This window comes from Mustelus asterias, chromosome 29, assembly GCF_964213995.1.
Source record: "Mustelus asterias chromosome 29, sMusAst1.hap1.1, whole genome shotgun sequence".
Classification (NCBI taxonomy): Eukaryota; Metazoa; Chordata; class Chondrichthyes; order Carcharhiniformes; family Triakidae; genus Mustelus; species Mustelus asterias.
This window is the reverse complement of record NC_135829.1, coordinates 14,713,626-14,737,765: the sequence shown is the minus strand read 5'-3', so window position 1 is coordinate 14,737,765 and position 24,140 is coordinate 14,713,626. Positions and strand designations below refer to the sequence as shown.

Here is a 24,140-nt window from a genome sequence, read left to right as displayed (position 1 = left end):
ACAGATAGTCACCCAGGGTTGGAATTGAACCCGGGTCTCTGGCTCTGTGAGGCAGCGGTGCTAACCACTGTGCCACCCTGCTAACCACTGTGCCACTATGCTGTATGGTGAGGCAACGTGTTACTTTGATACTGGGAATTGATAGATTTTTCTTGAAGCACCAGTGTTTGTACTAACTAGTTATTCAAATTCCAGTGCGGTATCCGAAGATTGTGTCACCATCAGTTCTCAAAAGGAAATGCCACGCACTCAAAACGCAATGTCTTAATAAATTTTCTCCTTAACAAATCTCATGCAAGTAACCTGGTGTTCAGTGTCAGTCTTTATTTTTAAAAATCAGTGGGTCGACATACTGTACATGGAGTTGAGATTAACGATTATAATAATTGCAGGTAAATGTGCAATCTCATGCATTTCCACACCCAAAATTACTCTTCTTGAAGGAAAAATAAAGTTACAACATTAAAGCTTTATTTTGGTGTCCAAACAAAACAGAGGGAGGGTTTCAGACCAGTAATTTAGAAGAACAAAGGAAAAACTAATGATAAACCGCTCCTTCAAACTTGCATCGGATACTACCATGCAGTAACTACATAAAAACGCGACATCGAGAACAGGGCTTGTGAAATGGCATTCTGTGGAAGAGCTAGATATTTTAGCCTTATCCTTTACCAGATCAGTGCAATAAGATATACATCATTTTGTTATATGTTCTGAGTTACCTGACACTAAAATTTGCAATATATACAAATTTGAAACAAATACCATAGGAGTGACGGATATTGCGCAGGCGTTCAGAGGACAGAATGGAAGGAATCGTGGAGTTAGTGAGCCCAACACATGATGAAGCATGTTATGAACGAGGGCACCAGCAATAATAAAACACCGCATGCATCCACAGAGGTTTACAGGGTGAGGGACAGGGAGGTGGGAAAAGTAAATTCAAGCATCAATAGATAGCACATTAAGCGCCCAAAGTACAGCCTAGTCAATTTGAAATAATCAGAATTAAACTTGCAAAGTGATCTTCTTAATACTTTATTCTTTAGGAGAGATTGAATAAGGCAAAACATGCTTCACACAGTCATCTTCTTCCTTCTTAGATAACAGGGAAGTTAAAACCCGTCCATTCAGACCAACAATCTCGAGAGTCCTCGACTGATGCCCACGCTATTTGATAATGATGTTCAGAAATCCAAAATTCTGTTAAGATTCAAAACAAAATCAATTATTCTTTTGCACGTGGACCAAATTTAATTTACCATGACTTTAGACAGTCAACAGAAGTTTCTTGGTTTAAGAATATATATCAAGCATTCACATCAAGGCAAGATTAATCTTAAGCCATGAACTAGTCAGAACAGACAGTTACTGAATAGTTACAAGCATGGATACTTTTATCATGAATAAAAAGCTAACTTATATTTAACGATTCATATGCAAGCACAGTGGTTAGCACCTGCTGCCTCACAGCGCCAGGGACCCGGGTTCGATTCCCGGCTTGGGTCACTGTCTGTGCAAAGTCTGCGCATTCTCCCCGTGTCTGTGGGGTTTCCTCCGGGTGCTCCGGTTTACTCCCACAGTCCGAAAGACGTGCTGGTTAAGTGCATTGGCCATGCTAAATTCTCCTTCCGTGTACCCGAACAGGTGCCGGAGTGTGGTGACTAAGGGATTTTCACAGTAACTTCTTGCAGTGTTAATGTAAGCCTACTTATGGCACTAATAAATAAAAACTAGCAAACATGCCACAACTGTCTGGACCCCATATTTGGGCAGATGGGCAAAATAGCAGTCTGGGATAAACCGCAGTGGGGATATCCCGGGGACAAACACCTAAAATTATAAACAAAATTTGTAAGTCGTCAAGAGCAGATTTGCCACAACTCATTGGAAACGCAACAGGAATGGGCTGCAGTGAACAGGACAGGTGATTAGGATTGGCATGGCAATGGACAGATTCACCTTGACTCCTGATTTCTGCAGAGATCACAAGCCAATTTATTTAGTTACATTGGACAGCCAATTACTTAGATACAAATAGGGATAAATATCGCTGCAAGAACAGTTGTTAGTCTTGCACTATATATATATCTCAAGGCTTTGGATTTTAAGAATGCTGCACTTGATTGAAATCAGAAAACAATTTCAGAAGCAACACGGCAAACGGTCAAACCGAGGGGCAATTCCTGGGTTTCATAGATTCCTCTAGCTTTTTTTGGATTGTCGAACTTAGCAATGTGAGAATTATGGACAGGCGCATTTGTGTTGGAGTCCAAAGATGTGCGGGTTAGGTTGATTGGCCATGCTAAAATTGCCCCTTAGTGTCCTGGGATGCGTAGATTAGAGGGATTAGCGGGTAAAATATGTAGGGATATAGGGGTAGGGCCTGGGTGGGATTGTGGTCGGTGCAGACTCGATGGGCCGAATGGCCTCTTTCTGTACTGTAGGGTTTCTATGATTTCTATGATTTCTTCAAAAAGATGCAGCTCTGCTTTACTCACTCTGTTCAAGAAAGTTCTTGAATTGAGAGAGCAACTGACGATGCCCCTCACAAGACATTCCTGAACGAAGAAAATTACAGCACAGGAACAGGCCCTTCGGCCCTCCAAGCTTGCACGAACCATGCTGCCCGACTGAACTAAAACCTCCTACCCTTCCGGTGACCATATCCCTCTATTCCCATCCTATTCATGTACTTGTCAAGACGCCCCATAAAAGTCACTACCGTATCCGCTTCCACTACCTACCCCGGCAACGAGTTCCAGGCACTCACCACCCTTGGTGTAAAAAATCTGCCTCGTACATCTCCTTTAAACCTTGCCCCTCGCACCTTAAACCTATGCCCCCTAGTAATTGACTCTTCCACTCTGGGAAAAAGCTTCTGACTATCCACGCCTCTCAATCTTGTAGACTTCTATCAGGTCTCCCCTCAACCTCCGTCGCTCCAGTGAGAACAAACCAAGTTTCTCCAACCTCTCCTCATAGCTAATGCCCTCCATACCAGGCAACATCCTGGTAAATCTTTTCTGTACCCTCTCCAAAGCCTCCACATCCTTCTGGGAGTGAAGATTTCAATGTTCTCGCCCCCATCTGCACCGATCCAGCTGGAGGCCTCACTGGCTCCAATTCACCAAATTACCTCAACTAATTGAAGGGGACGCATTTGGAATACCACAACTACGATCACAAGTTAAATTGATGCTTTTGGATGAGGGCTCTGAGCAGGGAGGAACATCGCGAGGCTCTCAGAATTGAAGAAAGCACAAGGATGACCCAGCTCGTTCAAACTTTACCAAGCAGAATTGACATTGAAGCTGCCTGTAGGTTACTCAAATAATCATTGCCTGGAAACTAGACACAAAGGGATTGGAGATTGGGAAACAGTTCTCATGGTGTAATCGATACACAGGACAGCCATTCGCCAAACTAATCTAACTTTAGAATAATAGAATCCCGACAGTGCAGAAGAGGCCATTCGGCTCCTTGGGTATGCGCCGACTCTCTGACAGAACAACTTCCCAGGCCCTCTCCTCCGTCCTGTCCCTGTAACTCCACACATTTCCCATGGCCAATTCACCTAATCTACACATCTTTGGACACTAAGGGGCAATTTAGCATGGCCAATCCACCTACCTGCACATCTTTGGACTGTGGGAGGAAACCGGAGCACCCGGAGGAAACCCACGCGGACATGGGGAGAACGTGCAAGCTTCATACAGATGGTCACCCGAGGCCGGAACTGAACCTGGGTCCCTGGAGCTGTGAGGCAGCAGTGCTAACCACTGTGCCACCCCTTAATTAATGAACTTTGTTCAGTAATTTGATCAAATAAGTCTCTGACTCCACAACTTTTAAATTCACACATGGCATTGCAAACGAAACATTAGCTATGGAATGCAGGTGATGAAAATAGAATCTACAATGCTGTAATCAGCATTCTTGACTTTCACTTCTGGAAGAGGCCAAGAGAAATATCAGAGATTCCTCGTCTTAGAACTCATGATGCCTTTAAAGTTATGGGGGAAACCCGCATGTTTGGGTGGCCCAGTGGTTAGCACTGCTGCCTCACCGAACCAGGGACCCAGGTTCGATTCCGGGTCACTGTCTGTGTGGAGTTTGCACATTCTCCCCGTGTCTGCGTGGGTTTCCTCCCGGTGCTCCAGTTTCCTCTCACAGTCAAAAGATATGCGGGTTAGGTTGATTGGCCATGCTATATTAATCCTAGTGACAGGGGCATTAATTAGCAGGGTAAAATATGAGGGGCTATGGGATTAGGGCCTGGGTGGGATTGTGGTTGGCGCAGACCTGATGGGCCGAATGGCCTCCTTCTGCACTGTAGGAATTCTATGAATGTTTGAAAATGTGTCACTTTTGGACCAAATCCCTTTGCGGTCAGGAATATTTAAGCATTGGTTGCTGTTTTTATTGTGTTCATGTCTCCAGTTGCCTCAGCTTGACACTGTGGAATGTGAAGATCTAAAACAATTGTGTAACAAATGGAATCAGCTCAAGCAAGTTAAAAATAGAATGGCTGACATTTGACAAAGGGCTTCATTTTTTTAGCTTTTGCAAATGGTGGACCGACTGAGAATTGGCAACAGAATGTTCAGTTCCTTTCCAAGCGACTGGGAAGCAAAGAGAATGTATGCAGTTTGCTATCTGAAATATTAAGCCCAATAAATGCACAATAATTCCAGGTCTAAAATTATAAAGGAAAATGGAACTTACCTGACAACCAAGGTTTAGTTGGTGTTCCGTTGACGCAAGTTCTTATCCTTATGATTGTTTGTGGAATTGGTTTTCCTGTTTGAAATTACATGAAAATATCCAGCAGGTTAAGAGCTATTTATGCTACTCGTTATACAGACTACAATGTGAGATGATGTAACTCAGAATAAAAATAACTGAAGATCCAAAAACAAAGGTTACTGTATAAAACACACACAGCCTTGTACATTTTGGGGGAAAAGAGATCAGCCTCCCTCACCCCAAGGCATGCCCAATTCACCGCTCTCCATTCCCCCTTAGGACATGCCCAAATTTACCACTCCTTTCCCCATCTTCCCCGGGACGTGCCTCGATTCACTGCCACCCCTCACCCTTAGGGTGCACTCCAATTCACCCCCCCCCCCCCCCCCCCCCAAGTCGCTGTTACCAGGACATGCCTCAATTTGCACCGCCCCCCCCGGGCACACCTTAATTCATGCCCCCCTCTTCCCCGCCAGCACACCCCAATTTGTGCCTCCCCCCTTCCAGGGCACACCCCAACTCATCCCCCCTCCACAGTGCACCCCGATTCACCCCCCCCCCCCCCCCCCCCACAAACTCTTGGCACACCTCAATTCACTGTCCCCTTCAGTATTGAAGTCAGCAGTGAAACCACTCTACCCACACCGAGCACAGCATACTGAGGGGAGCTCAGAGCTGCTAAAATATTAGTGTATAGATTAGTAACTGCAGCCTGAATTCAACTTATTGACATCCAAATATTTCAGGTGATTGGGAATTGCTGAATCTTGTACTGTGGACTATGAGGTAATAATTGGTACAAAATGTACTCTTATCCACTGGCCGGAAGCTTTCTCCCCACAACTCAAGCAGTGGGAAAAACGGGAGAGAAAATGCTGGAAAATCTCAGTAGGTCTGGCAGCATCCGTAAGGAGAGAAAAGGGCTGACGTTTCGAGTCCAGATGACCCTTTGTCAAAGCACAAAGGGAACAGTAGTGGGAAAAGCAGCCAGGCCTCTGTTGCTCAGACCCCCATAGCCTAAGGGAAACCTTTCCTCCAATGCTTCCACCCTTCAGATCGCCATCAATTCAATGCATGCCTCTGTTCCACACCCTGCCTCAGAAGCTCGCGATCATGGACCTGCATTCCCTGCTACATCACACCATCCTACACTTCACAACCTTCCAAGTTGCAACTCTCTAGAATTCCACATCTGAAAGGCAGTGGCTAACATTTATGCATCGGCTCATGCTGCACGTCAGACAACACACCAATGGCACATGACGTGGACCAGGACAGCCTCGGGTTAATAATGGATTTAAAAATCCATTTAGAATGATATGAAATATAGACAGATTGGCTGCAGCAGCGCGAGAGCTGTGCTGACATTCAGATTTCCAATCGTGTAAAGTTGACGGGAGTCACCCAACATTGCAGCAAGAAGCAACGAGACCAGTTCAGTGCTTCAAATACATTGGCAGTTTTGGACGGCACTGAATGCTTTCCAAGCAGAGAGCGTTAATTGCTCACTGTATGACAGGACTGTGTAGGTACAAAGTGCAGACAGGCTAGGCTTTAAATGTACCTTTATTGTTCAAGATGTAAAGGGAACAATTCCTTTACTCTCTACAAAACTAATTCAGGAAAGAAACTTTTGTTCCTGTCCGTGCTGATCTGATTTGCAGCAACTTGCTAGAAAAAGAAAATCCAACAAGTATATGTGCAAGGAGAGACACACAAGCAGCAAACACATTTTCTATGACATTTTAATAGAATAATGTACGTCTGGTGGCACAGTGGTTGGCTCTGCTGCCTCACAGCGCCAGGGACCCGGGTTCTATTCCGGCCTTGGGTCACTGTCCGTGCGGAGTTTGCATGTTCTCCTAGTGTCTGCGTGAATTTCCGCCGGGTGCTCCGGTTTCCTCCCATTGCAGTAAGCCTACTTGTGACAATAATAAACTAAACTTTTAAAACAATGCTGTGATCGAACACGGTCCAAAGGTGTGCAGGTTAGATTGATTGGCCATGTTAAATTGCGCCTTAGTGTCAGGGGACTAACCGAGTAAATACATAGGATTATGGGGATAGGGCCTGGGCGAGATTGTGATCGGTGCAGACTTGATGGGCCAAATGGCCTCCTTCTGCACTGTAGGGGTTTTATGATTCGATAATGTAAAATTAAGCTAGAGTACTATAGGATTGTTGGCTAAAAGGTGCTGCAGAAAAACAAAGGTGCAGCAGCCAGGCATTTAGCACAGGCTTGGGGAGGGGGTGATGATGGCAGGGTGTGGTGGTGCGAGTAGGAGAAAGGAATATCATTACTGAAGGAACTTGGGGCGAATGGGATCAAAGGTTATGGGGAGAAAGCAGGATTAGGCTACTGAGTTGGACGATCAGCCATTATCGTGACGAATAGCGGAGCAGGCTCGAAGGGCCGAATGGCCTCCTCCTGCTCCTATCTTCTATGTTTCTAACTCCATTGCAATAAAACTCATTTACATTAAATTTCAAAAGAACCAAAACATTGAAGGCATGCATGACAAACAGTAACAGCTAACTTTAATCCTCAACAATTGAAGCTGCGTCAACTGCACAGACAGAACTCGAGACATAAGGAATGTTTGATCTACCATACAAAATTTAGAAAATACACTGGAGCTCCTTGGAACTTTTGATCAAGTCTTGTTGAGGCTACCAAGAGGGTAGAGGGGACATGCTTATGATCTTGTGAAGGAGTCCTTAATGTTTGAATATAGTTGGTATCTGTAATCTCATCCAGGTGTTTTTAAATTTAGGGGCCGCATGGTGGCACAGTGGTTAGCACTGCTGCCTCACAGCACCAGGGACCTGGGTTTGATTCCCAGCTTGGGTCACTGTCTGTGCACATTCTCCACGTGTCTGCGTGGGTTTCCTCTGGGCGCTCCGGTTTCCTCCCACATTCTGAAAGATGTGCTGGTTAAGTGCATTGACCCGAACAGGCGCCGGACTATGGTGAATTTCACAGTAACCTCATTGCAGTGTTAATGTAAGCCTTATTTGTGAATGATAAATAAACTTTAGATTCCTGAACTTGCATTGGAGAAGAATAATATCTAAGAATATTACATCATATCCTTATTGACCATATGTGGAGATATATGACCTTGCTATGTAAACTCCCCCAGCACAGACAGCACTGAAAAAGCTACATAATTTTGGGTGGCATAGTTTGGATACGAATCCAGTTCAGACTGATGATGAAATAAGCCACTGACCATTGTTTGGGAAATTGGGTTGAGCAATTTCCATGCAGTACCTGATTGGCACAGGGCCCACACAATAAAACTGCCTCCAATTTGGCACTGAACTAGTATCTTCACTTGGTGCGGGCTGAGGTGTGTTTTTGAGGCCAAGTAGAGAAAGATTTACTCAGCATGGAACCCCCAGGCTAAACCTGACCCGCCAGCGCACATTGCAGTTTCTGCTTGAAACCAACTTTGAAGAGCATCAGATATAAACAATGTGTAGAAATGCCGTACTCACATTGGTCCAGAAACTGGTTCGTCATCTGCCTCAGTTGGACAGTCAGATCACGGAGGGGGGAAGGGGTAGCAAAAAGTAAATAGAGAGAAAAGACACATTAGAGATTAACACACCACCAAGTTGCAAATGTGCTACACCAGTTGGCTTGACTTTGTCAGCTCACAGATAAACTTCAACGATGTAATTGTTCATGGAGTTAGTCTCTAAATCATTACATTCAAATGGCAAAAAAAATGTTATTACATGGTTGGTTAACATTTTGAGGCTTTGTCATGAAATACTGCAACTATAGTGGACAGATTGTGCAAGTTTCATGTTCATCTTGTCCCCAAGTTCCAGTGGTTCACTCTCATAGACCAATGAGAAGTAGTAAACCAACATCTGATTGTGAAATCCTGTTCAATGGTTTTTCTTTCTGGCTTTTGTTGACCTGAACAAAAATGGGTTTTGATTGCAGGACGAGAGGCAGAGCAAGGGCTTTGCAACGAGATCAAATCAAGACTTGGTACCTGATTGCCACTCGACTAAAAATGGCCTCAAACTTTAAAAAGTTCCTGCAGTGGTTTGCTGCATTGTTCAAATGCACTCTGCCAGAGAAAGGGACATGTTTTGTAGCAATAATTCTCCTAAAATGTCCTAATACAAGGTGGTAAAGGTGCAGTGAAATGTCGAACTGAGGATTATGTTTAACCTTAAGATCATTTAAAATTATACTCTATCGTGTTAAGGCAATATAAAAGGGTGGTAATCATACCATACGTGGGAGTGAAGGTTCACACTACCAACGCACTTTGATGTCCTGGGCTGTCTGTAAGATAGACAGTTTGTGCTGAGTGAGACACGTTGTACATAGGCAGGCTGAAGACAAGATTGTCCTCTCAAATAGGGGACTGATAAATGTGTGAAATGGTCGTCCATGTCTGTAATGGACCGTAATACTTTTAATTTGGTCACTTGTGTTGATGGCCATAAAAAGTTGGGAAATGTTTTGAGGGGGACAATGTAGCCACGGAAACCGAATGCTTAGACGGGATTGATAAAAGGTTAATTCATCCTTTTGGCTCCGTGTCATTGACGTATCACTTGCATATATCTTTGATGCACTGATTTAGTGGTACTATGCAATGAAATCAAAAATCGAAGGCAGAATTAGAATAAGAGATGCGTGAATGACGCATTGGATCAGTGGTACAATGGTTAGCACTGCTCCTCACAGCACCAGGGACCCAGGTTCGATCCCCGGCTTGGGTCACTGTCTGTGCGGAGTCTACATGTTTTCCCCGTGGGTTTCCTCCGGGTGTTCCGGTTTCTTCCCAGTCTGAAAGACATGCTGGTTAGGTGCATTGACCATGCTAAATTCTCCCTCAGTGTACCCGAACAGGCGCCGGAGTGTGGCGACTCGGGGATTTCCACAGTAACTTCATTGCAGTATTAATGTAAACCTACTTGTGGCAGTAATAAATAAACTTTTAACTCTACTTTTGGATGTTGTATTCACATTGGAATCAAGAAGTGGACACCTGAACACACATTGTGGAGTGAGGGGCATGAGGTTGCGATAAAGGCTTGAATATATACTGGATTATGTGGCATGGTGTCTCATGAATGACCCAAGAATGCATTGTTAAAGCTGCATCTGTGCTCTGATGTATAAAGTACTGAGACAAATTAGAAAAAGGGAATCTAACACCCTAGAACTTGGGTTTGAGCTTACTGCATTACTTAGCCAATTTCTATTGATTTAAAAAAAAACAGTGGCTGGTAGTCTGCTGTTACAAGTTTTTCCTCAACTCTGCCAGATTTCACCTTAATTTTTACAAATTGGTGATAAAAGGATGCATGATCTCTAGATGTCTTCATTTATCTAATTTGTTTATGTAACTATCTGTTGGGAGCAATCCTATTCTTTCAAAATATTGCTTTGTGTGTATTCAAGCTCACTTAGGAAAGGGAAAGAGCTCTGTTATCCTTTAAAATCTCTGGCTTCAATAACTATCGATGCAACTTGAAGTGGCAAAGAGGTTTTTTTTTGTCGAATGTCTGACCTTCATTTCATGAAGGGACATTGCGATGGGCCATTGTTAATGGATAGCCCAAATTTATTTTAACTCAAGGAATGACGTGGCATTGTGCAGTTAGGCAACAAAGACCGACATTTTCTTTTGGACAAGCCCTGTATTATGTCCACTAGGTTAAGCAGGATTCCACAAGGTGTCTGGTATACATGAAGCAAGTATGGAGATTTATCGCAACGCAGCCACCTGACAGCACGCATCAGGAGTAATGGCAACATTTCCAGGGCTCCGAAAGTGCCATTACTCCGTCTGTACCTTGAGGCACGGAGAGAAGCCACCGCCAGCGCACAAGTGACTGGGAAGACCAAAAAAAGTCAAACCACAAACCAACAGCTCACAGCCGCAAGACACCAGCAACACACCAGTGGCCACAGGTCTCAGTCACTGGCAAAGACGCATTTGTAAAACAGTGTACAAAGAAAACTAAGACCAGTCAGACAACCAGACGTCAGTGTCGCAGAAAAGTGTGAAATTATATACAGTTTATGTATATCGAGAGAGACGCATCAGGAATTGAAACAAGTACACAGAGTATATTGCTAGAGTTTCTCCCCTCTACCACCTGTTGCTTTACCCCAGAGTTTGCTTAAGTAGATTCTAAATTAACAATGAACTATATGACTCTTGATAGGACCAGGCAATTTTCTGTATCAGAGGACTTCCATGGCAAATTAAAAAGCAGCTTATATCACTTGGGAAGACGGATTTACCAGTACAATTTCATTCAATTTTGGTTGTTTTAAAGTCTGAGGGAGAATTTGAACACACCTACTTCCATACCCGGGAGAGGGAGTGAATAGTGCACTCCTTTAAACTCAGGAGCCAAATAAATTCACAAGTTAAAAAGAATCAAGGTACGAAAAAAAGTGCGCGCTTAATATGTTTATTCCTCATTCAAGCGCAGGACTCAAAAACTGCAAGCGATTTACAAAAATGCAAAGTTGCACAACGATCTTTAAAGGAAGGATAATATAACTTTAAGGAATATTATCAACTACACCCAGGTCTCAAAGCTAAGCTTCAATGGGGAACCTCCTACACTTTCAGTTGAGAGATGACCGGGCAGAGGTAAATTCGCATCTGAAATATTCCATTAAAAATTAAAATGTTTCACGGACACCATATTAAGGTAAGTTATATCTGTCCAACTTAATCCAAAGTAGTCCCATTGCTAGGAAGTGAAGTTGTACTTGAATGAAAAAACATACAGACCCCAAACACGTTTGCACACTATCCTTTCACTAAATCCTAACATTGTGAATTTCTAACGAGTTAAAGATTCCTACTGTGACTGACAAAAAAATAATAATTTTGGACTTTCTAAAAAAAAAAGTGACCGGACTTCAATAGTAAGTGGAAATTTAGTATCTCCGCAGGGGTTAGTTTCATTAAGAGAACTATTTTGAGTGGCAAGCAAGATTGACATACAGAAAACCTGTTGCAGAAAGGAACCTCATCATATTTAGTTGGAAGTCAACTGACATCCCAACTTTTAAAATACAGAGATGTCATCATTCTTCCCATCCCTACAAGAAATACACATGCACGCATGCATGAAGCATCTTCCACAGAGATATGCCTGCATCAGGAAGAAATTATTTTCGGGTATTGGGCAATTCTGAGAATTACAAGCTGTGGGAAGGCCAAGTGGGACGCAGAAGAAAAACACAAGATTTTTTTTTTAGTTTAATACTGCACTGGCTAGAATGGTTCCCGATCACTCCCCCCAGATCGTCCCTGTTGATGTTGGGTACCAGTTCAGTATTTACATTAACCATCTGCATGGGACATGCCAGACCACCCTGATACAGATTGTGACGTGACAAGGGTCCTCATCATCAGTCATATAGCTCCAGAAAAGGGCAGCTAGTTCAAACCTAAAGAGAATCTGAGCTTGCTGGCCGTTGAGTTCTGGCCAACTCCTGCAACATCCCCAGTACAGGAAACAAAACAAGACTAAACCCAAAAGAAACTAAAAACGCAGATTTAACAAAAAAACAAAACAGAACTACAAATCCAGAAATGGGCAGCAGGAAAAACTGAATGGAAGATACGAAAAAAAGTTGCGAACGTGGATGAGGACTTGGAAAAAAGTTTCAACATCATGAACTGATGCACTTCAGACTTGAAGCTGAGAAAAACAAATTCGAGCATGCAATTCTCTCACTTACCACCAGTTTTAGGGTATGATGCAATTGAGAGGGAAAGAAAAGAAGTCACAATAACCGACAAATATCAATATAAACCATAATTCTAACCTAGCATGTTAGTTTGAAGGGGTCTTGGTGGAGATCTGATGACCCTGCAGCAATTGACACTGAAAATGGCCTGGACGTCTGAACGAGACCAGAATTTGGAGCACTTAGAATATTGGATATAGCCTGTATCTTGTCAAGGAGACTTCTTTCAAAAAGGGATGTGCGTACATGTTTATTTCCCTAGCCTTATTTTCTACAATACATATACCTACACAGGCTTATTTGCTGTGCATGTATCAAAACTATGACTTGGTTTTTTTGTATTCGCTTAACGAGGTGATCTTGGTGGCTTTGAACTGGAGGGTTTAGAAACCAAAAATATCTGTTCAACAAAAAAATGTTTAATTAAGTATGCCTGTCCTGGACGAATAGAAGAAAAGTGTGAATGTTTCAATACACTCTTATTGGAACACTGTGTAAAACTTTTCCCCTCAACTTCCAAAAAAGAATGCACCTCAAAACCAAAACAAAAATACAGAAACGCAAGCAGAAGGAAGTTAATTTATGGGTTGCCAGTTTTTGAATAAATAGCCATTATGGATTTGGTGCACCTTACATCAATTCTGTTAAACAGTAAAAGACCCCAAGTACCTGGAGTAACAGAAAAATGCCGGTTAAACTCAGCAGGTCTGACAAGATCCGTGGGGAAAGGAGCAGGGTTAACGTCTTCAGAAAGAATTCTGAACAGCCGCAGATCTGAAACGTTAACCCTGTTTCTCTCCGCACGGATGCTGCCAGACTCGAGTATTTCCAAGCATTTTCTGTTTTTAAATGACAGATTCCCTTGTATTTTGCAAGAGTAATCATTCAGCAAAAAGCAAAATACTGTGGATGAGGGGAATCTGAAATTAAAACAAAAAACGCTGGAAATCCTCAGCAGGTCAGACAGCGTCTGTGGGGAGAGTTAATGCCGATTACCTTTTGTTACAACTCAATTGCTGCTCTTGCCTTAACGGAATCAAGGCTTAACAATTCAGCTGCAGTTACGAATCGTACGTTGGATGGATGTTCAAGTAAGACTACAGAATCGCAGTGAATTTAAAATTTATGCAACAAAAATCAGTGCGCTCTGAGATGCACAATTGTAATTCTTCAACAAAATAAAAGGTACTTGGATTAAATTTTACTGAGAATATTGCAATGTACTTTACAGACTTCCCAATTTTTGCTTTAATGCTGAGTGAAATTTTGGCAATTAAAAAAATTAATATTCCACTTGTGTTTTACATTGAATGGTAAAAAGGAAGTTTACAGTGTAGGTTTGCATCACATTTTACAAAGGTGTATTACCTTTAAAAAAAACTGAATCAGGCAACACTTTTTCCAGGAGTAACCACTGAGTTATATCCGAATAGAGGAAAACTTGGAAGTTTGATGACTACCAAAAGTAACGTTATGGTGTGATTAATCCTGGATTTGGATTCCTCCCTAATTAATTAACTTGAAATACCTAAGCGGCGTGATTGAAAGGAAGCAGTCTTGTTGTTGTTTTGGAAATGGTTTTATCAAACTGCAGTTAGCAAAGTAACCTCATTTCTGGGCTAGTTGACAACATCCAGGCTTTATCCAAATAGCTGTGGGAAAAAAAAACCTTATGCCGGCTTTAGTTTCTCTTTTCTGGGTCAGAGGGAAAAGTGAGTCGATTCGAAGTTGAGGCGCCACATCAGTGTAATGGGCTGTGCTCTCGATAATGGTTGAGTCTGTAGTCCTCTCATTTACGGATCGTGATACAAAACAAAGGCACTGTGCGGTAAGGGCTCTGAAACGTCAACTGAAATAAAAAAGTTCCTCCAAAACAAACTCTAAACTTTACAAAAAGTATATTCATAAAATCATACATCACACGAGATAACATGATAAAGTGCTAAAAATTGTTCCTTTTTGTCATAGTCTTTTTGGGTCCTTATTTTCCTCTTCGAAGCTATTCTCTTTTGACTACTTTTGACAAATTGCATTTCTTGCTCAAATTATTAAATGAAGCACTTTATTGGGAAGCACTTTTTAATGACTTAAATACCTCATTTACCCTGTTTTCTGTTGTCTGCAATGGACTTACAACAAGGATGTTTCAAATTGGAGATTAACCTAGATGGGTCAACAGCACTGCACCATGCAAGGATTCCCGCATAAGCAATAAAGTTACTTTCTCCTCACATTAAATCAGACGTTGCCAGGACGCATGGCACATTTATAGTGCTTTATTTTTCCTTTAAATACAGCTCCGCTACAACCATGTTGACAGGGTGATAATTCTGGGAGAGAAAGTAATGTATTTCTGAAAATAATCTGCACTAGATTTACTATACACAACAGCGGGAAAGGTTGATGACACACTTGCTGAAAAAAATGAAATAAATGAACAAACCAGCTTCAGAACAAAGTGAAAATCATATTTCAATTGCCATCAGACCATATACCAACTCAGATGTAATTAAAATAAAGTCAAAATAACATCAGTAAATCTTCTAAATATCATATGAATGCTCTATAATCTTTCACCGACCCTTTCAATTGTACTATTCACAAGCCAACCGGTTTTGCTTTTGTTGCAATAATCTAAACTGCACCAACTCTGCAGTAATGTGGAACAAACTTCTGTGAACTCAATGCTTTGTTCCACGGGCAAGGAAAGCAATAAAGGCCATTTGAGTTCAATTCCAGCAAACTCCTACAGATGGCCTTCTAAAACCATCTGCGGGAAATGGCAGCACGAAGTCTGGAGATTTCGGAGACGCTCACTGAAAGCGTGCAAAAACGGAACGGCAATAATCATGGGGGACTTCGACCTGCATCTTGATTGGCTGACTCAAGTTGGAAGGGGTGGGATGGAGGAAGAGTTCTTAGAATGCTGTCGGGATAGTTACCTTGAACAGTATGTTACAGAACCGACGAGGGAACGAGTTATCTTAGATCTGGTAATGTGTAACGAGGTAGTTAGAATTAAGGATGTTCTTGTGAAGGACCCTCTTGGGTCAAGTGATCACAATATGGTTGAATTTCTGATACAAATGGAAGAGGAGAAAGTAGGGTCCCATACCACTGTACTCTGTTTGAACAGAGGGAAGTACGATAGGATGAGGGCTGAATTGGCTAAGGTGGACTGGGAGAGCAGACTGGTAGGTAGGACAGCCGAGGAACAGTGGGGGATTTTTAAGGAGATCCTTTTCAGTACTCAGCAACAATATATTCCGGTGATAAAGAAGGGCTGTAAGAAAAGGGATAACTAGCCGTGGATAACGAAGGAAATTAAGGAGAGTATTAAATTAAAGACCGATGCGTACAGAGTGGCCAAAAATAGTGGAGAATCGGAAGATTGGGAAAACTTTAAGAAACAACAAAGAACGACTAAGAAAGCAATAAAGAAAGGAAAGATGGGTTATGAAGCTAGGCTAGCTCTAAATATAAAAAATGATAGTAAAAGCTTTTACAAATATATAAAAAGGAATAGAGTGGCAAGAGTGAATGTTGGACCCTTGGAGGACGAGAGGGGGGATTTAATAGTGGGAAATGAGGAAATGGCTGAAACTTTAAATAAGTTTTTTGTGTCGGTCTTCACGGTGGAAGACACAAATAGTTTACTGAATATTAACGACAGAGGGTTGGTAGGAGGAGAGGTACTCAATACAATTAATGTTACGAGGGAGGCAGTGCTTGGTAGACTAACGGGACTGAAGGTGGACAAGTCCCCGGGCCCGGATGGAATGCATCCCTGGGTACTGAAAGAAATGTCAGAGGTAATAGCGGATGCGTTAGTGGTTATTTATCAAAATTCATTGGATTCTGGGGTAGTGCCTGCGGATTGGAAAACGGCTAATGTTACGCCGCTGTTTAAAAAAGGAAATAGACAAAAAGCTGGTAACTACAGGCCGGTTAGCTTAACGTCTGTAGTTGGAAAAACGCTGGAATCCATCATTAAAGAAGAAATAGCAGGCCATCTGGATAAGAATGGTTCGATTAAGCAGACGCAGCATGGATTCATGAGGGGAAAGTCGTGTTTGACGAACTTGTTGGATTTTTATGAAGATGTGACTAGTGCGGTTGACAGAGGGGTGGATGCGGTGTTTTTGGATTTCCAAAAGGCGTTTGATAAGGTGCCTCACAAAAGGTTGCTGAAGAAGATTGGGTCTCACGGAGTTGGGGGTAGGGTGTTAGCGTGGATTGGGGATTGGCTATCCGACAGGAAGCAGAGAGTTGGAATAAATGGGTGCTTTTCTGGTTGGCGGATGGTAACTAGTGGCGTGCCGCAGGGATTGGTACTGGGGCCTCAACTATTTACCATTTATATAGACGATCTGGAGGAGGGGACTGAGTGTAGGGTAACAAAGTTTGCAGACGACACAAAGATAAGTGGAAAAGTGAATCGTGTGGGGCGTAGAAGGTCTGCAGAGAGATTTGGACAGGCTGAGTGAGTGGGCGAGGATCTGGCAGATGGAGTATAACGTTAACAAATGCGAGGTTATTCACTTTGGAAGAAATAATAGCAAATTGGATTATCTAAATGGAAAGAAATTACAACATGCTGCTGTGCAGAGGGACCTGGGGGTCCTTGTGCATGAGACGCAAAAACCCAGTCTGCAGGTGCAACAGGTGATCAAGAAGGCAAATGGGATGTTGGCCTATATCGCAAGGGGGTTAGAATATAAAAGCAGAGATGTCTTGCTGCATCTGTACAGGGCATTGGTGAGGCCGCAGCTGGAATACTGTGTGCAGTATTGGTCCCCTTATTTGCAGAAGGATATATTGGCCTTGGAGGGAGTGCAGAGAAGGTTCACCAGGTTGATACCAGAGATGAGGGGTGTTGATTATGAGGAGAGACTGAGCAGATTGGGTTTGTATTCGTTGGAATTTAGAAGGCTGAGGGGGGATCTTATAGAGACCTATAAGATAATGAAGGGGCTGGATAGGGTAGAGATGGAGAGATTCTTTCCACTTAGAAAGGAAGCTAGAACTAGAGGGCACAGCCTCAAAATAAAGGGGGGGGTCAGTTTAGGACAGAGTTGAGGAGGAACTTCTCTCAGAGGGTGGTGAATCTCTGGAATTCTCTGCCCACTGAAGTGGTGGAGGCTACCTCGTTGAATATGTTTAAATCACGGATAAATGGATTCCTGATCGGTAAGGGAATTGGGGGTTATAGGGATCAGGTGGGTAAGTGGAACTGATCCACTTCAGATCAGCCATGATCTTATTGAATGGCGGGGAAGGCTCGAGGGGCTAGATGGCCTACTCCTGCTCCTATTTCTTATGTTACGTTCTTATGTTCTGAAACGTTGCCTTATTCAGGTTTTTTAAAAAACGCCAATGGTATAAGATGCAAGCTTACGTTTTTCAAAGAAAATCCTGACTAGACCATAAACAAGGGGAGAGGAGCAGGCCATTCAGTCCCTCAAGCTTATGCCACCCTTCAATTAATCATAGAATCCCTACAGCGCAGAAGGAGGCCATTCGGCCCATTGAGCCTCCACCAACAACAATCCCACCCTGCCCTATTCTTGTCACCCCACGTATTTACCCTGCTAGCCCCCCGACACTGAGGGGCAATTAAGCATGGCCAATCAACCTAACCTGCACATCTTTGTAACTGGAGCATCTGGAGGAAACCCACACAGAGACGGGGAGAATGTGCAAACACACACAGTCACTCGAGGCCGCAGTGCTAACCACTGTGCCACCGAGATCAACTGGATCATGGTCAATCTGCAACTGAATTCCATTTACCCCATTGGTTCTATGATTCTTAATAGTGAACAACATCAATCTTGATTTTACATTTTTTTTTAAAAATTGACCCTCCTGGCCTCAGCAGCTTGCTGGGGCAGAAGGTTCTAGACTTCCACTAAACTTTGAGGAAAAGAGCTTCCCTCTTCACCTCAGAAAGCCCCAAGTCCTAATTTTAATGTTATGCTCCCCTTGTTCTGGACTCCACTAGAGGAGAGAGTTGTTACCTCCCATTTTGTTGAAACACTTTGGCGAAAACAACATAGCACTACCAATTCCTGGTTCTCCGGTTTCCTCCCACAGTCTGAAAGACGTGCTGGTTAGGTGAACTGGCCATGCTAAATTCTCCCTCAGTGTACCCTTAGAGGAGATGTGTAGGGTAAGTTTTTCACGCAGAGAGTGGTGGGTGCCTGCATCGCGCTGCCAGAGATGATGGTGGAAATAGGCACATTAGCAACATTTAAGAGGCATCTGGACAGGTAAATGAATAAGGAGGGAATTGTGGGATCTGGACTGAGTAAGGGCAGGAGGCTTTTGTTTAGTTAGGGGCATCATGATCAGCACAGGCTTGGAGGACCAAAGAGCCTGTTCCTGTGCTGTACTTTTCCTTGTTCTTTGTACCCGAACAGGTGTGGCGACTTGGGGGTTTTCACAATAACTTCATTGCAGTGTTAATGTAAGCCTAATTGTGACACTAATAAATAGACTTCTTTTTCATCCCATCTCAAGATAGCAAATAAATGAAGAATTATACACAACTCTTTAAAATCTTGATCCAATCTGGCCCAACAAATTTGGACATGGCGCTGTCAAAATCCTACACCATTGAGCCATTTAACTAAATAATTAATGTTGAATGAAACAAGAGGACTGCTGGAAAATGGCACGCGTCATTTAGACATCTAGCAATTTTATATTCATGACAATTTAGAACAGAGGTGAGCAACCAGAGGCATAGCAACTATGAAAGCCGAGATCAATGGTTTGTTATATAAACACGTCAAGCCAATTGATGAATATTAATTTCTGCCTGGACAAATCGGTTAATAAATCATAGAAATAAATCACCTCCAGTTAAAAGCAACACATTTTGAGCATTAATAAAAATGGACAATCACCACCTGTTAGAAGTTTAAACTCTAAGTATAACATGCAGAGCTACTGAAAAGAAAATGGCACAGCTAACTAAAATGGGCAAACTGACCACCACAAATATTGCATTTCAAGACTTGATAGAGTTAACCAAACTGATGTACTCGAACAATTTTTGATCGATGCCTTTTGATTACGGCAGGAAAAGAGTTCTGCTGAGTCATCAATTGAACGAGGCACCTATCTGCTTTTGTGAAGAGTTTTTAAACTGGCAAAGAATGGTTCGGGCTAATCAACATTCCAACCCAAATAACGGTTTAGGAATTCTCAGCAGGAAGCAGAGGCTTTAAGGGAGATATTCCGAATCTAACAACCGAGTCCTCAATAGCTGAGAAGTGCAAGTCAACAGGAAAATTAGAAATAAACTCAGATTTAGAAAATTAGCGAATCATAGAATCCTACAGTGCAGAAGGAAGCCATTCGGCTCATCGAGTCTGCACCGACCACAATCCCACCCAGTCCCTATCCTCATAAGCCCATGCATTTACCTAGCTAGTCGCCCTCACACTAAGGGGCAATTTAGCACGGCCAATCCACCTAACCCGCACGTATTTGGACTGTAGGAGGAAACCGGAGCACCCGCGCAGACACGGGGAGAATGTGCAAACTCCACACAGACAGTGACGCAAGGCCGGGGTCGCTGGCGCTGTGAGGCAGCAGTGCTAACCACTGTGCCACCGCGCTGCCCCACATGGGCATTTCTACGGACCTGGAAAAGGATCACAGCAATTTTTCTGACTGGAGTGTGCGCATTTCACCCCCTAGGCAAGCATGACCTCCATAGCAGAAAAACTACCATATAACTGATGAGTTCAGCAAACAGGTTTCAAATCCAAGACTTCCTGAACACCGTACAATGAAATTAAGACCACCACGATCAGATTTCATACATGTACACATTTTTCCACATGCAGTACCGCTTGATTTGCAGGTCACGTTATAATCTCTCAGTTTCAAAAAGTTGGAAGGATTTTCTAATTTGGAGTATGGGTCATTCAACAAGCTTCAGTTCAGTTTTTAACATCAAAACTCAAGACTAATTAATCTGCAGGCTCACAGGAGCAATAATAGTTTTGTCCCTACGGATTAAAATGGATATGTCCAAGGCTAGAAGATTTCTCATTCAGAAGCTATTTTAATGATTGGACCGTGTAAAATATACCATTTCGCGTCAGAGTGTCACCCATTCAGGTCACTGCCGCTATTTCCACCTTTCTTTCAAAACCTTCTGCCACAGACTACAGCTCCGAGCTCGAGCTCACTGCTCTCCCCCCTGCCACATATATTTTGATTATAGAACATAGAACATTACAGCGCAGTACAGGCCCTTCGGCCCTCGATGTTGCGCCGACCAGTCGAACCAATCTAAAGCCCCTCTAATCTACACTATTCCAATATCATCCATATGTTTATCCAATAACCATTTGAATGCTCTTAATATTGACGAGTCCACTCCTGCTGCAGGCAGGGCATTCCACACCCTTACTACTCTCCGAGTAAAGAACCTACCTCTAACATCTGTCCTATATCTCTCACCCCTCAATTTAAAGCTATGTCCCCTCGTGCTCGCCATCACCATCCGAGGAAAAAGGCTCTCACTATCCACCCTATCTAATCCTCTGATCATCTTGTATGCCTCTATTAAGTCACCTCTTAACCTTCTTCTCTCTAACGAAAACAACCTCAAGCCCCTCAGCCTTTCCTCGTACGATTTTCCCACCATACCAGGCAACATCCTGGTAAATCTCCTCTGCACCCTTTCCAACACTTCCACATCTTTCCTATAATACGGCGACCAGAACTGTACGCAATACTCCAAATGCGGCCGCACCAGAGTTTTGTACAGTTGCAGCATGACCTCCTGGCTCCGAAACTCAATCCCTCTACCAATAAAAGCTAACACACCGTATCGCCCAAACCTGTCGCTAATTCTCTCAACTCACGAACTGCCAAAACCAAACCATGTGTTTACTAACATGGAGGTACCGCACTCTGTTCTTCCATTTTGTTTAAGATCAATTAATATTACTTGATTTTTCCCGCTTATTTCTTTTGTTTATTACAAGAACTTTCACCTCAATCACACATAATGGCCACCTATTAAGGGCAAGGTCGCACAAGTTGCATCCCCTTGGCCCAATTAAGTGCATGCACGGTAACAGTTTAACCTAACACACCGCATAATATGCCCAGCTGCATGTTACCTTAAAATTTCAGGGGTTATCGCATTACCACCATCAAGATCGTGTCGGGTTTCAAAGCTTTATATTGCCTCAGTCATTAAGCAACAGGGGGAAAAAAAATGAACTGAATCCAGACATGAAAAAATCAGTCTAATATAACCGAGTATTTAAAATAATCCTAGCCAAGATTTGTGCACCTTTGTATTGACCCTCTTGTCTATACAAAACACAGATTCAAATTCTGATGGACAATATTTGCTTCAACTGGATTAACATGCTGTTCCAGAGATAGACATTTGATACCACCAAGGTTCAGCTACTTAAAATGCAGCCAACATGAGAAAGACGACACTCCAGATACAACAACTGAAATATGTAGCCCATCAGATTCACTTCCCAGTTACATGAGTTCTCTTATCAGTCTTTTCCTTTTGATTAATATGTCTCAACTTATATTTTTTCCCATGTGTCTTTGCACTGCCCTTTTGTAGCTGGCCTATTCAGCCTTTTTACTGAATTTTCCATATTTATCCTTCATTTTTAAGCTTATTACCTCTTGGGAGCTATGTCCAAAATGGTGTAAAGATAAAAGACCAATGGTCCATGCCGACAAGAGCAAAGCAGGGATTCATAGAATCCCGACAGTGCAGAAGAGGCCATTCGGCCCATCGATTCTGCACTGACTGACAGAGTATCTTACCCAGGCCATAACACCACACATTTACCATGACTAATTCCCCTAACCTACACATCTTGGGATACCAAGGGGCAATATAGCATGGCCAATCCACCTAACTTGCACATCTTTGGACTGTGGGAGGAAACCCACGCAGGCACGGGGAGAACGTGCAGACTCCACACAGAGAGTGATCCAAGGCCGGAATCGAACCCGGTTCCCTGGTGCTGTGAGGCAGCAGTGCTGGCCACTGTGCCACCGTGCCGCCCACAAGGATTCAAAGTGACAACATTCCCTTTAAATGTCAAGCTCCAAACTGTCCACACAATTACCAAAAGAATGAGCAATAAAGCACACAATGAAATTAAGATGCAACACTGCTTGTTATCCTTTATGTTTTTCTACAAGATATTGTCAAATAACCCAACATCACCCAGATGCAACAAGCCACCTGGATTTAAAGGTGCAACACTCAAGGGTTCAACTATAATCATTTGATAGTCTCACGATGCTTTACAGTATTAATAACTAGCAAGGCAGTCATTTGAATACTCCATGAAATGCAACAATCAAATACATTTGCCTCAATGGAAGTTTTAATTTTTGCTTTCACCATCTCGTGTCACTGAAACACAATGCAATAATCACATATTTATACCTACAAAAGAGAAAGGGTGAAATAAGGAATTTCTGCAGAAGGCTAGAGGTGAGTCAGACACAGCAAAAAACCTTTATTTATATAGCACCTTTAACTTAGAAAAAAAAACACTCCACAGTGCTTCACAGGAGTGTTATAAACAGAGGGAGGGAGAAGACAGGATAGGAAGATGAGGAACTGTGTCTTAAATATCAAGTTTAAACTTGAGGGAAAAAAATTCAAACGTAAACGGCATGGCCTTATCTTCAAAGTATCCTTGAAAACCGTCCTATGAAACACTTGAATCATTTAAAGTAAACCAGCAGAGGTTGACTCTGCAGCGATTTGGCTGTTCCATCTTCCAAATTCCAGTACGCCAGATTGCGATACAGGACGACCGACAATCCATTCATATATACAGGTGCATTGCGACAATGTACACAGAAGCCGCCTTAAAACCACAGACCAGCACTGGGAAAAAAGGTTCGGGAAAAGTAATGGTGACCAGTTTGTTTCTTTTCGAAAATCAAAGTTATTGGTTAGTCCATGACCCAAGTTCAAACGGATGGACTTTGGGTCAAATCCAAAAAGGGGAAACAGTTACCGGTAGCATGCTTATCAAATTGAAAAAGACAATTATCATAGAAAGGAATAATCTTTTAAACTGGGATCTGAATGTTTAACCCTTTTATTAACCCATTTAATACTATACACTGCTAAAAACAGTATTTGAAACACAACTAGATTAGTATGTTAGTATCAAATGGGTTAAGTATGCAGCAATAAAACAAAACATTATTCAAAGAAAGGGACTCACCATCAGGGACCTCATCTGGTCTCTTTCGCTTCTCATATACGACAATGATGATAACCAGAATTATGATTTCTGCCACGACCCCCAGGAAGGGCCAGAGAGGTGCCAGGTAGCTACGGACACGCAGGATAGTGGAAGCATGATGGTATCCAATGTAATTTGAAGCATTGCACCAGTATTCCCCTGGATCATCTTGGATGTGCAGGTTCTCAATAATCAGTTCTGTGTAGTTGTCTTTGTTTGTGATGAAATAGCGACCAGTAGCATTATTCAGCTCCTACCGTTGGGGACAAAAAAAATGGAATTAAAATTGAAGAAAGCTTACTGTTTTCTACTGGGAGGTGTGCATATTTATCTGCCCTTGTAAATGGAAGGAGGAA

General features: G+C 42.7%; 1 protein-coding gene across 2 annotated transcripts in view; it reads right to left on the bottom strand.

Annotated features, from left to right (window-relative positions):
- Positions 1–309: 309 nt before the first annotated feature.
- LOC144480541 (neuroplastin-like) overlaps positions 310–24,140 on the bottom strand; it is a 76,596-nt gene continuing 52,765 nt past the window's right edge. For both annotated transcript variants that reach the window (XM_078200116.1, XM_078200115.1), the window contains 4 exons: positions 23,764–24,037; positions 8,251–8,275; positions 4,729–4,803; positions 310–1,203 (listed from right to left, as the gene is read on the bottom strand). In XM_078200116.1, the coding sequence (XP_078056242.1) occupies positions 4,743–4,803; positions 8,251–8,275; positions 23,764–24,037 (360 nt within the window). In that variant the 3' untranslated portion in view covers positions 310–1,203; positions 4,729–4,742. The remainder of the gene's footprint in view (positions 1,204–4,728; positions 4,804–8,250; positions 8,276–23,763; positions 24,038–24,140) is intronic.